At 45.3% G+C, this 13,839-nt stretch overlaps 1 protein-coding gene across 6 annotated transcripts in view; it reads left to right on the forward strand.

Annotated features, from left to right (window-relative positions):
- Vrk1 (VRK serine/threonine kinase 1) overlaps positions 1 to 13,839 on the forward strand; it is a 71,756-nt gene that overhangs the window by 26,239 nt on the left and 31,678 nt on the right. For all 6 annotated transcript variants that reach the window (XM_021179035.2, XM_021179034.2, XM_021179037.2 and 3 more), the window contains exons 2-3: positions 4,990 to 5,154; positions 11,105 to 11,160. In XM_021179035.2, coding sequence (XP_021034694.1) covers positions 4,990 to 5,154; positions 11,105 to 11,160 — 221 coding nt within the window. The remainder of the gene's footprint in view (positions 1 to 4,989; positions 5,155 to 11,104; positions 11,161 to 13,839) is intronic.

Below are 13,839 nucleotides of genomic sequence, written 5' to 3' on the forward strand. Positions count from 1 at the left end.
TTAATAACTTTAGTACTATAATCATTCTGTTTACAATTAAATTTTGGTGAATATGCTAATATAGACTGTAACCGTGGGTGATTTCAGCACAGGGCAGTGTGGATTTGCATCTTGATGCACTGTTCAGTTACATCTGCATTCCATTTAGAATCAAAGGGAAAGGAAATGGTCAGATTATGTAACCATCATGTGATGATGAACCCACTCTCTTGTCTGTTGCATAGGCTGTTACTACAGAAGGCTTGAGCTGAGTGTTCTCGAGTTACACAGAGATTGAACCTTCCTACAGGTTAGCTTTTCTGTGTATCCCTTACTAGAATTCTGCCTCAGGGCTGGAACTGGTGTCGTTATTAGAAGATACCTCTAATGCGCTGTAGTAGTTGTTTAATTGAAATCAGCGTCTGCAGCTCTTTTGAACACTAACTCGCCTAGTAAGGCAAGTACTTGTGCTTGTCTTATTTTTGGGAACTTGGGTGCTAAGGTTTAAGAAATTGTCATTTTCAGATATTGCCTGCAAAGCAACAGTAGATCAAGACAGCCAGCCTTCCTGTTCTCAGACACTAGGCCTCCTGTTGCTCTTAACTAAAAAATAAAAGGGGTTTCTAGTGCAGTGGGTGGGAAAGGGTCTAGATCTCAGAAAAAGTTGTCAAGGTTAGTTCTACCACCTGAAACACACACCAGGACAAGCCTGTTTGGGGCCGGGATGAACCGACAGAAAAGGCTTAGGGATGTTTATGGTGGTAGGGAGAGGCTGTGGGTTCACTTGTGAGGTCAGAGGACCATCTCGGGTGTTACTCCTCAGGAGCCATGGACTTTGCGAAGGGTCTCATAGTGGGTTTAGGCTGGCTGGCTAGTGAGACCCAGAGGCCACCTGTCTCCAGCTCCTCGGTACTGGGATTGCCAGTGCATACCACTGGGCAGCTTCTCACCTGTGCTGTGCTGGGGTAAAGGCAGGGCACTGTGCGCTCTCGCATGTCTGCTACTGGCTGAGTCAGCTTGACATGGCGAGGTTTCTTGTAGTGGAAATAGGGTTTCAGCAGCACAGTTCATATGCCGGGGATGCGTGCATTAAGTCACTGGCTTGGTTATTGTTTGTAAGCGTTCTTGTGAGAGGGGTTGTTAATATGAAGTCTTGTGTGTGTATATGTAGGTTTTCATAAGAGGTAATTTCAAGTATAGTTGTGGTTTTAGATAGTCTCTGTGTAGTCTAGGAAGGCTCTGAACTCTGGATCCTTTTGTGTTTGACTTCCTAGTGCTAGGCTTGTTATATATCTGTGTCTACTTCAGGTACAGCATTTTAAGCTGGACCTCTCATTTTTTACCTCACATTTATGATTTTTAAGGAACAACGGAATAATAGATTAAGGATGTCACCTAATTACAACAGTCCTCTGTTATCCTGGGTGAGACATTCCAAGATCACAATGGATCCTAGAAACCATGGCTGGTGGTGGAGCCTAGATACTGCAACCGACGTGTATAATAGGGATCCTAATTTAGTTTGTAAGGTGAGAGTATGATAGTAACCAAGACCGAAACCATCAGAAGAGGGTCTGATGTATGAGGTGCCCGTGGTTTCCACATCTCAGACATCTGTGACCCTCTGAGGTAGTGGTGAGCTGATGGTGTGCCACACATGAGCGCTGTGATAAGAATCACCATCGCTTTGGAAACTGAGATGGCTCCTGTGACTGAAGGGAGGGCAGCATGCGTAGTGTGGATGAATCAGAAGGAGGTGAGTGACTTCTAAGGCTGGAATAGATGCATCCATACTCAGAATGGCACACAATGTTGCATCTTATGACTTGTTTGTGTCTGGGATTTTGCTTTTAGAGTTTTGACCTTGCTTGACTGGATAGCTGGAAGGACCAGTGAGCAGTTGCTGTCCTCCTGTGTGCTTTTATACAGTGTTCTTGTTAACAACCACCAAACCTACCTGGCATTTTTATTTTGTTTTGAAATAGCCATAGCTGTCTTTTTTTTGGGGGGGGGGGAGGGGATATCTTTCTGAAGGGATGTACCTCCCCAGTGGTCATGTGTGGGGCACGGCTTCACAACTGCACATTGTTGCTTGCTGTTCTCCTGTGTTCAAAGCCCAGAAGTCAGCTTACCTGTGACGGACGTCCTTGTGAAGCTCACTCTGGCTGCAGCCCAGCATCTTCTCTTGAGCTGGGGGTGGGAAGGTGGGGAATTTCTGCTTTGAAGTTTTGGGAATGGTATGGGCCAGCCTTGTCTTCATCTACTTACATGGTATTGTGGACACAGGAAGCATTTCCCAGTTTTCCTGTGGATGTTTCCTAAGGTTCTGAGCTTCACCCTAGCCTTCTCCTGAGTGGTTTGGGGTATGTAGGGGAGGGATTCATGGAGGCTTTACCATACCCAGTGTCTCTTCAGAGCTCACTAGGCACGTTATGCTGTTCTGTTGAAGTAGTTTTAGGAGTGGTATTCCTGATCTTAATTATCCCAGTAAGCTCCAAATAGCTGGCTTCAAGAGTAAAACTAAAAATAAAAGCCAATAGTTTTATTTGGAATGGAGAAAAAAAACCCCTACTTTATTTACAAGAAATCTATATGAAGTAAATGCTGAGGCAGAGTTTTCACTTATAATATGGTATTTTTATTGCATGGGAAAATAATTCTAGGAAAAAAAAAACTGTTCAGACACTTCAGTTACAGAAAGAAGGTTTTAAAAGTCACTTAAAACTGTTTTGACAACTATAAGGAAATAATCAAATAGGAAATTGCTGTGATCTGATAAAGCCGGATGAAGTTTAGAAGGAATCATGTTAGTGCCAGGCCTGCTGTGTGTTCAGCTTCATTCTTCTAGTTGAGTTGTCACCGAGGTGCGAGGTGCAGAAGTTAATCTTTCTTCCTGTTTTAAGTCTTGGTTGCCATGGCTGTCACCAAAATACTCTTGGGCAAGGTTTCAGCACAGATTTAAAAAGTACCTTGAGAGAGCCCATCTGAGGAAGTGCTAGCCCGAGTGAAGTGCCTTTGCTGTGAAGGTGCTTTCACCCCAGGCAAGTTTGAAATCGGAAATGCATAAAGGTTTTTTTTCTTTTTAGAGAAAAGTTAGATTTAAAGATTTCCCTATCAGCTAATAAAGTGTTTGCATTCGTGTTCTCTAAAGGGATGGGACTGATGGAACGAACGTATCTATTGAAGGAAGATTTATATTAGCATGGCTCTTGGCTGTGCGGTGAGTAGTTTGTCGGTGGCTGTCTCCTGATGGAGAGAGAAGACTGGGTGTCTCAACAGTCTTAGACTAGAGCTGGAGTTTCAGGGAAGTCCTGAAGAAGTAGGTTCTAATCCCAGTGAAGGAATGTCTCAGCCACAGGACGGATGAACTTGACAGGGCTAGTGATGGCAAGCAGGCAGAAAGCAAAAGCTTCCTTCTTTCACGGCTTGATTTAGAGTACATCTCCCCGACTCAAGTAATCTGACCAAGAGAGAAGCCTTTCATCCTGCGTTGTGCTGCTTGGGTTTCAGTTGATTCCAGATGGAGTCAGGTTGACAACCAAGACTAGCTATCACAGTATAGACGATATGTATTGCATATATGGAATTAATTCATGCATTTGAAGTGATAATTGGTGGGTGTTTGCTGAAGTTTCCATTCTAATCCTGTGTGGGTAGGCAGAGGTGGTGATACAATTAGACAGATAGTCTAGCAGTTAAGAGCACTTACTGTTCTTGCAGAGGACCTGAGTTCAGTTCTCAGCACCGGCAACTAAAACCCTATAACGCCAGCTCCAGGCAATCTCATACCCTTGGCCTCCTCATGCACCCACACAGACAGACACTCATACACATTCTTTAAAAACAAGAAAATAAATCATGTGTATGTGCACACCACATGCATGACTGGTACTTAAGGAGGCCAGAAGGCTACATGGGATCTATTGGTGCTGGAGTTACAGATGTCTGTGAGCCGCTGGGAGTTGAACCTCAGATCTCTGAAGAGGAGTCAGTGCTCTTTGACAGCTGAGCCACCTCTCCAAGTTCCAAGAAAATAAATTTTTTAATATAGTCTGTACATTTAGTATATCTGAGTTCAGATGTCACATCTTAGCAGACTCCCATTTGAAATAGCATTCTAAGTGTTGCAGACCAGTCTGTTTCAGTCACTCCCCTCTCTGGTTTGTTCTTCTGCAGTGTTTAGAGAATTGTAGAATCTTAAGAAAATCTTGTTTAAGGAGTCAGTGTGGATAGAAAGAAGAATTTGGACTCATACAGCACACGTTTATGTGCATACACAGCTGTACACGGTGCAGTGAGTTGTGCCTGAGGCACTTGAAGCTTAGATCGATGTGCTTTAATCAAGATTTCCCAACTAGCCAGTTACATACTTGGATCCAAAGCTTTTGATTCCAGCCGTGTTCTTCCCAGAATACTGACTTGTGCTGGTGAGAAAAGCGAATGAGCTACTTCTCCAGAATGCCCAGGGGGAAGGGACATATCGGATGGCCAGGACTTTGTGGAACTAGCTGGTGCCGTGTGTCACTTCTGCTGAGCCTGTGTCCTCTTTTGTGAGTTGGGGCTGCTGCGACCTTCCTACTCTTGTGCCCCAGATGCCCTTGTCCTCTGCCTTGTACACACCTAATTGAGATTGTAGTCTCTGTGCTAGTGCTAGCACATCCGTACTAAGGATCTTGTGGCTGTGTTACCAGATGGGGTGCATTCTAACTGCATGCTTTCCCTCAGTTGCACTCAACATTCTTGTTCTGTTGTTACTAAATAGTATTGTAGTCGTAGATGATATGTCACTGGGACGGACTTAACGTGCTTTCCATAATTGCACAGATCATTTTATTTATGGTCTCCTCTTCCAAGCTTAGTGACAACCAAGTAGAATCCTAGCTGTTACAGAACTGGCCATCCTTCTGTAGTCTCCAACAGCCCCTATTGAATGGAAGCCTTCTGTGGGGGATGTTTTGAACAATTCTAAGGTTAGAACTGTGAGCAGAGTTGCCTTGTTTTGTGTTACAGTGAAGATGCCCCGTGTAAAAGCAGCTCAGGCTGGAAGACCCGGACCTGCGAAGAGGCGCCTTGCAGAGCAGTTTGCCGCTGGAGAGGTCATAACCGACATGTCTAGGAAGGAGTGGAAACTAGGATTGCCCATTGGCCAAGGTGGCTTTGGCTGCATCTATCTGGGTGAGTGCTTGTGATTTCTAGTTATCAATGGGAAGATTCAAATGCTTCTTATGGGATAGATTGTCTTTCAATTGAGCGACTGCAAGGTGGTGTTGATATCCCAGGTGTCTTCTTAGTTAGGGTTTTACTGCTGTGAACAGACACCATGACCAAGGCAAGTCTTATTAAAAACAACATTTAATTGGGGCTGGCTTACAGGTTCAGAGGTTCATCATCAATGTGGGAGCATGGCAGCATCCACGCTGTCATGGTGCAGGCAGAGCTGAGAGTTCTATGTCTTCATCCAAAGGCTGCTAGTGGAAGACAGACTTCCAGGCAACTGGGGTGAGAGTCTTAAGCCCACACCCACAGTGATACACCTACTCCAACCAGGCCACACCTCCAAGTGGTGCCACTCCCTGGTACAAGAATACACACACCATCACACGAGATGATTGAGGAGTGTGTGATCATACATACGTTCATTTTTGACATATTAGTAGAAGATGGCTCATCTTATTATACAAAAAGAACAAAATGCTGAAATACTGTCACTCATAAACACAGTATCCTTCGAATCTTCAGACTGCTACACAGACTTGTCAAGCTCTCTGGAGACTGAAAGAGAGCTCTATCCATCCTTTTCCCTCTACCTCAGTCAGGTACAGTTGACTCCGACTCTGTGTGTTTTACACATTTTACAGATCTTTACAGCTATGGGCTTCTAAAAATGTCCGTACTTCCTGTTGGGTTTGACCTATGTTAGTTGTATTCGTTAGCATGCTTAACTTGGGATAGTTGGAAATCAAGTTAGAATCCTGATCTTCTGAGTTTACTGAAGTCTCAACATTAAAAATGGTTTACCTGCTGGGTGGTAGTGGTGACACACCTTTAATCCTAGCATTTGGGAGGCAGAGACAGGAGTGTTGTAGTAGGTATTTAGTCTCATTTCAGGGGTTTCTACCCCACCTTAGGTCATTCAGTTCCCAGAAAAAAGACACAGGGCGTTCATTTTTATAATAAGCCTTTAATGTACCAGAACTGGGCAGGTATCTACCCTGAAAGCCATTAGAATCTACTTCCCCATCAATAACCCCACATTACGACTTGCCGTGTTCCATCTGGGCTAAATCCAGTCGGCCAGACCTCATGGCCATGTTTTCATGACTCACCCCCTCTCTCTTCCCCAGCCTCTCCTAGTGGTCTCTGCCTCAGACCCGAAGCCCAGGAACCCATACTCCACCTATTTCTCTTCTGCCTAGCTATAGGCGGCAGGCATCTTTATTCACCATTCAGGGATAACTTGGTGGGGTGGGGTGGGTAAGGTTATATAGTATCACTTGTATGTGTGCAGATTTTCTTGTCCCTGGGGGCAACCAGGCCTTGGGAGCCAGTATTCATTATAACACATAGCAAAAGACCAAACATCAACAAATGATCTCTTAAGTTTGAGGCCAGCCTGGTCTATAGAGCCAGGACTACACAAAGAAACCCTCGTCAAACAGCAAGACCAAGACCAAAGGAACAAGAACAGCAGCAGCAGGTTTACCTAGCTGGGGGTGGGGGTGCAGTCTTTTCATCCCAGCAGTGGGTGAGGCAGGCAGATCTGTGATTTCCAGGCCAATGAGGGCTACATAGTGAGACCCTGTGCTACAGAACAGCACAAACCTTGACTGCAGGTACACCTGTCTTCTTCTCTGAGCATCCTAGTGGGAGTATGCTTACGCAGGCCCTGTTTGCATGGGTTCTTCTCTCCGTCTGTTGTTTTACCTCATGCTCAGCTTTGTTATTGATGTAAATTTTGAGTTTTAAGGCATCATATAGCTGAGGTAGGCCTCAACTGCACTTTTATCTCTAATCTTGATTTAGTTAGTTAGCAAGTTATTTAATTTCTTGTTAAGGATGATTGTGAACCACCATGTGGTTTCTGGGATTTGAACTCATGACCTCTGGAAGAGCAGTCAGTGTCCTTAACCACTGAGCCATCTCTCCAGCTTATTTAATTTCTTAATGATTACCTTCTTCTCTTTTGAGAGACATGGTCTCACTGTGAGATTCTGATTAGCTTTGGACTCAGAGATTCTCTTACCTCCGGTGTTCCAAGTGTTGAATAAGCGTATATGCCATTCTGCCTGGCACAACTTTTAAAAAATTATGTATTTTTGGTACTGGTCAGAAGAAGGAGTTGGATCCCCTGAGACTGGAGTTAGAGATGGTTGTGAGTCACCATGTGGATGGTAGGGATCCAGTCCTGGTCCTGGAAAAGCAGCCAGTGCTTGCAGCCATTTAGCCATAGCTCTAACCCTGAAATAGTAGTAGTTATATTTAATAGTAGTTTATATAGAATGAAATGTGTAGATATTTTTTAAAAGCCCCACAGATGTAAACATCTATAATATGAAACTACTTGACTTTTCCCCCTTTCAAGTAGTTACTACTAAATGAAAACCTCCAGGCAACACCTGGCTTGGAATGCTAATACTACAGTGAAGGTTCCCATCGTCTGGAAACTGGTCAGAATGGCTGTTCTTGTGTTCCACCCTACCCCTGATTCAGAACCGTGGGGAAGGCCTGCAGTGCTGTCTGAACAGGCTCTCCACGTCATCCAGGGCATTCTGGGATTTGAGAACCATGATAGGAGACAGCTGCTTTCACTCACTCGCTTGCTTCACGCCCCTGAGTGGACTCCCCGCTCTGTACTTGTGTTCACGAAACATGGCTGACAGCACTTCTCACCATGTCTTGCACACAAGCCTCCTGATGGATACTGTACTGGCCTTTGGAGCCGTACATGCTGCTTCTCTGGTTTTGTTTGGACATAGAGCTGTCCTAGTGAAGTAGGCTGTATTTATGTACGGCGAAAGTCTTCATAAACCATGGAAAAGCGGCTGCTCATGAAACGTTCACATTGCTACGAGAAAAGCCAGGGGGATTTGGTGATTGAACCACACGGTCATTGTGGTTCCTGATTTCAGAGGGGTCAGTCATGCTGTTTGGCCCCACAGCCCATGTGTTTAGGCAGAGGGCATGAGAGCGGAGTTTCGCCTCTGGTGCAGAGGAAGGCTCCAGGGCAAGATGCCTCTGATGGCTTTCACTGCCCAGTGATCTTCTCCAGCTATGTCCAGCCTTCTCAAGTTTCTAGAATTTACCCCAATAGTGTCATTGGCTGTGTCTTCTGCCACCATATATGGGGGCGCTTTGTCTCCATCCACACTATTATGTTAGTTATATCAGCCAAGTGCATATTTCAGGCTTGTAATTTAGAGGAGGTGGTGTAGTTGCTGCAGGAGTTTGTTAACAGGAACTTGTAGTTAAGTAGTTGTCCCTTTTAATCTCCTAAAATCTGTACTTCAGCCACCGTGCTCCCACGTGGTCTTTTTTTCAGGGCCACCGTGCACCCGTGTGCTTTTCTTGCTTTTGTGGCCCTTTGCACATCTGGAACTTGGTTTGTGTGTGTGTTGAGTATTTTATTTCTGTCATTAGCAGGTGCTGTTGACACATTTTTAGTACCCAGTGAACAGTCTGAGTTAGGCCTTGGCTTTCTGTCTGGAGAGGAGGGTTTGCTTGAGGACTGTGCCTTCATTGCTGTGGGCACCAATGCACTGACGCTGCCCTGTACGGGACCAGCAGCAGTGTGTGTGACCACAGAAGTGAGACTCTCTCCATTTTGGTTTTACACAGTGCTGCTTCCCCAAAGCTGAGGTTAGGGCAGGGCGTTCCCTAACATTTCATGATGTTTTCCACACTTGAATACTTCTCTCAGTTCTAGGATACGCAGGTACTTGTTGACAAGGCGTAGTTCTTGGCTTCTTTGTGCCTGGCGTAGTGCGTGCATGTGTTATGGATAAATCACTTCGTTTCTTTACTCTCTTCTCATTTGAGTGTGCAGTATTAATGGGATGCTATCTTCATTTTCATGTTTTGTTAAAGATTCTGGACCTGCCTGCCTTATTAATTCAGCATCTAAATGCTGCTCCCTGGGGCTGTCCTAGGGAGCTGGTGCGCGTTTCGGAAACTGGTGCTTCTCCTGTGTCTGAGGTACTTTGGCTGCAACTCTTGCATGGTTTTCTTCCTTGCTTTCTGTGGCTGCTGTCGCAGTCTGCCTGTCCTCTGTTCTAAGGTGACAGTGCCTTTGGCATCAGTCCTAGCACTTTTCTCTCTTTGTTCATTCCCAAGGAGCTTTCTTTCAGTGTGAGGCTCTAAATAAATGGCCTTTCCATTTAAACTGCTGGAGACTGAACCGAGACCTCATCTACACGGCGCATGCTTGTGCTATCATCCCTTTGAACTAGAGCCTCTCCCTGATAGCTGGTGTTTCTTTGCTAATCACTTACGAGCTCAAGACTTGTATCTCTAATAGGCTAAGATTTGCACCAGTGCCTTGTGTTGCTATGACAGAAACACCCTAACAGGGAGGATTTCTTTGGCTCACAGTTAGGCATTGAGTCTACAGTTGCACTCATATATGTGGGGTAACATGGTGGTGGCAGGAATGCATGGTGGCTATCCACAGTGCACAGACCAGGATGCAGAGAGTGTAGGTCAGAACTGGGTATGGGCAGTAACTAGCTGTCAGAGGCCCTCAGCCAATATCTTTCTTCCTTGAGTTAGGCTTCACCTGTTCAAGGTCCACAGCCTCCCAACATAGTACTACCAGATGAGAGTAAGTGTTCAGATCACAAATCAGGGGGACATTTTAGATTAAAATTGTAATAGCATCTGAACGTGGATATTTATAGCAAGCATCTCAAACAAAAAACCCCAAAGCATCTCTCCTGCATTATCCATTTGTAGCTTTTATTCAGTTTTCTGCTCAAACCCTAGAAGTGGCTTACAGTCTGTCTCCAACCCATCAAGTCCCTGTTAGCTGCCCTTTGTTTTGAGCCTATGACCACAGTGTGCTAGTACCACCTTGGGCTTATGCAGCTGTCAGGCCACACTCTGCCCACTGCTCTGCCTGCTTCTGCTCTTGGCTCGTACACAGCCCTCCTAAGCAGCCCAGTCGGAGTTAGACCATGCTAGTCCTTTTGGAAAACCTTGGAGGCTCCGTGTCTCAGTTCCAGCAGCAGCTTTCTTCCTGTCTGTTAAGCCTTTCTTGTTTACTCTGTGTTCCTTTTCTAAGGGGTCTCTGCACTGTCTGCATCCCATTTTCTCTGTGTGTGTCAGTCTCCTGGCTTTGCAGTTCACGTAAAACTCCCATATTGGGGGCTGTGGTGCTGGTCTATGTGGAATGTTGTTCCTGTGAACACCCGTGACCTAAACTGCTCCATAGTTTCAGTGACACCCAGGCTCCTTTAGCACACTACAACACCGCCTACCTCCCTCACTGTTTAAATATTCCCTCCGTTTCTTCTATCACATCATAGTGATGCTTCTGTCATAGTTTACTATACTATGTATTTTACTTGATGTCTGCATTTTATTGCTCAAATGATAGCCAGAAGTGAAAGGATTTTTTTTCCCCCTCTGTCCACTTGCAAATTCTCATTTCTTAGAAAAAGGACATGAAGATGCTTGATGATGAGCTTGGAGAGACTTCCTGTAGTGCACGGCAATGGCACAAGTGTTGCTGTGTACTAACCAGTGATGGGGTCGGCTCCTCTGCCTTCAGATGTTCTTTCCTCATGAGTTTTACAGCTGACTAGACCTAGGGATTCCACCAGTCCCTTCCTTCAGGAATTCCCAGTGCATCAGCATACTAAACACCAGAGGACTTGTGAATGAAAGCAATAGTTGTAACTTTGTGTAACAACTTCCTGAAACATCTGATTAAATGGAAGAAACCTAAAATTGCTAGATACATCCTACATATGAAAACAGTCATAGACTAGGTACAGTGTTATAATGATGATGTGAAATGCCATTTGGGATCTGGGATTCACACCTTAGAGGGGTCAAGGGCCTAAGTAGGTGTCATATCCTGTCTATGGCAACACTCCTTGTTCTGATGTAAATGTCTCTCTTTAAACAGCGGACACAAATTCTTCCAAACCGGTTGGCAGTGACGCGCCCTGTGTTGTGAAAGTGGTAAGAAAATATTGCTCATTTTTTTCTTTCTCAATGTAATTGGTATTTGTCTTGTAGAGCATCTTTTTTGATGACTAGACTTAGTTAAACCATAAGGTACTGCATTGTTAATAATCTTTCTAAATATTTAATGAGACACATCATAGCTTTATAGTTTTAAGTAACTTGAATTCAGAGTCTTCAGCTCTCCCATAGTAGAGTGGCACTTGAGGGTGTCTGAGAGGTCACAGAGGTCTGCGGAGTGGGACTGTTTGTTTCAGCTGCTCACCTTAGGCAGGTGTGGTTTATATTCATACCCTGTAACATCACGCTTAGCCGACGTGTGTGTGTGTGTGTGTGTGTGTGTGTGCGTGCCTGTTGTCAGTTTTACTCCCTTCCCTGTTCAATTTAAGAAGTGTGACTTCCCTGCAGTGTTCACGCTGCAGTTATGGATGCACAGGATTGGCAGCAAGCAGCCGTGTTGGACACCGAGTCGCTAGTCCAGTTACAGAGAAGGCCTGTTTCCTTATCACTCACTCATTGTTTTGACCAACGTTGTTTATAGCTCTGCCTGCCCCATTTTTGATCCTGAGGACCCTTGTTAAACAGAAAAGCCAGCAGAGCAGTCATTGGAGAGCTTAGCGCCCTGTGCCTTTGCTTCTGCTTAAAGGTTATACAAGCTGGGAGTCAGGAGTGCCTCCGCATTCGTTGGTTCACTTTATTATATTCAAATAGAAGTATATTCTATTCTTTAGGAACCAAGTATCTTCAACCAGCTTTTTTTCTTTCTAAGTTGTTTATTTTGTGGGTTTTGCCTGCATCTTTGTCTGTGTATCATGTGCATGCAAGGTGCAATTGAGGCAGAAGAGGACATTGGGTCCCCTGAAGCTGGAGTTACAGATGGTTGTGAGCTGCCGTGTGGGTGCTGGGAAGCCATCCAGGTCCTCTGGAAGAGCAGCCAGTGCTCGAACCACTGAGCCATCACTAGCCTTTGTTTTAGTGAACATTTTAAAGATATTGACTTAGTGTAATTTTTCAGTAAACTTTATAGCTAATAAACAAGCATTCGAACACTGTGACAGGCATGTGTAAGTGTGAACCCTGTGACAGGCATGTGTAAGTGTGAACCCTGTGACAGGCATGNCTGTGACAGGCATGTGTAAGTGTGAACCCTGTGACAGGCATGTGTAAGTGTGAACCCTGTGACAGGCACGTGTAAGTGTGAACCCTGTGACAGGCACGTCTAAGTTTGAACCCTGTGACAGGCACGTGTTAGTTTGAACCCTGTGACAGGCATGTGTAAGTGTGAACACTGTGACAGGCATGTGTAAGTTTGAACCCTGTGACAGGCATGTGTAAGTTTGAACCCCGTGACAGGCATGTGTAAGTGTGAACCCTGTGACAGGCATGTGTAAGTTTGAACCCTGTGACAGGCATGTGTAAGTGTGAACCCTGTGACAGGCATGTGTAAGTGTGAACACTGTGACAGGCACGTGTAAGTTCAAACCCTGTGACAGGCATGTGTAAGTGTGAACCCTGTGACAGGCATGTGTAAGTATGAACCCTGTGACAGGCATGTGTAAGTGTGAACCCTGTGACAGGCATGTTAAGTGTGAACACTGCGACAGGCATATGTAAGTGTGAACACTGTAACAGGTATGTGTAAGTGTGAACACTGTGACAGGCACGTGTAAGTTTGAACCCTGTGACAGGCACGTTTAAGTTTGAACCCTGTGACAGGCATGTTTAAGTGTGAACACTGTGACAGGCATGTGTAAGTGTGAACACTGTGACAGGCACGTCTAAGTTGTGTGAACCCTGTGACAGGCATGTTAAGTGTGAACACTGACAGGCATGTGTAAGTGCTTACTCAGGTCCTCTGTGGGACATTCTGCAGGCTCTAGAGACCTCTGTGGCTTGTGTTTGAGCCCTGCCCTCACCCTTCTCAGGTATTTCCCCTGTTACAGTATTATCTATGGGTACTATCAGATATATGCTGTGTTTTTAGTATGGTATTTTAAAAGAGTCACTTGTATTTTTAGGATATCAGTCATTTACTGTCCCCCCCTTGTTTTAGGACTGCAATTCGAGCAGGTCAGGAAGCAGGAGCTGATGCAGAGGCCATGGAGGGATGTTACTTACTGGCTTGCTTCTCCTGACTTGCTCAGCTTGCTTTCTTACAAAACCCAAGACTATAGACCCAGGGATGGCACCACCTACAAGGGTCCCTCCCGCCTTGATCACCAACTGAGAAAATGCCCCACAGCTGGAGCTCATGGAGGCATTTCCTCAACTGAAGTTCCTTTCTCTGTGATAACTCCAGCCTGTGTCAAGTTGACACAAAACCAGCCAGCACCTCCCCTACACCCCTTTGAGGCAGGAATAGCCCTGCATAGCCCTGGCTGTGCTGGAATTCATTATGTAGACCAGGCTGGCCTTAAACTCATAGGGATCCTCCTGCCTCTGCCTCCTGAGTGCTGGGATTGAAGGCATGTGCCACCAGCCCAGCTCATTCACTGCCTTTTGATGTGTGGATAGGAATTTGGGCTGTTTCCAGTTTGGGCGACTTGGAGCAAACCTTCCACAGACTTTTGGAGTGACATTCTGATGGGATGGCTTTCTGTGTCTCTGGGAAGCTAAATTACTTGTCAATAGGGAGAATACACATTCAAAATTTTAGAGCTGGGCGTGTTGGTGCAC

Source organism: Mus caroli, chromosome 12 (assembly GCF_900094665.2).
Source record: "Mus caroli chromosome 12, CAROLI_EIJ_v1.1, whole genome shotgun sequence".
In the NCBI taxonomy this organism is placed as follows: domain Eukaryota; kingdom Metazoa; phylum Chordata; class Mammalia; order Rodentia; family Muridae; genus Mus; species Mus caroli.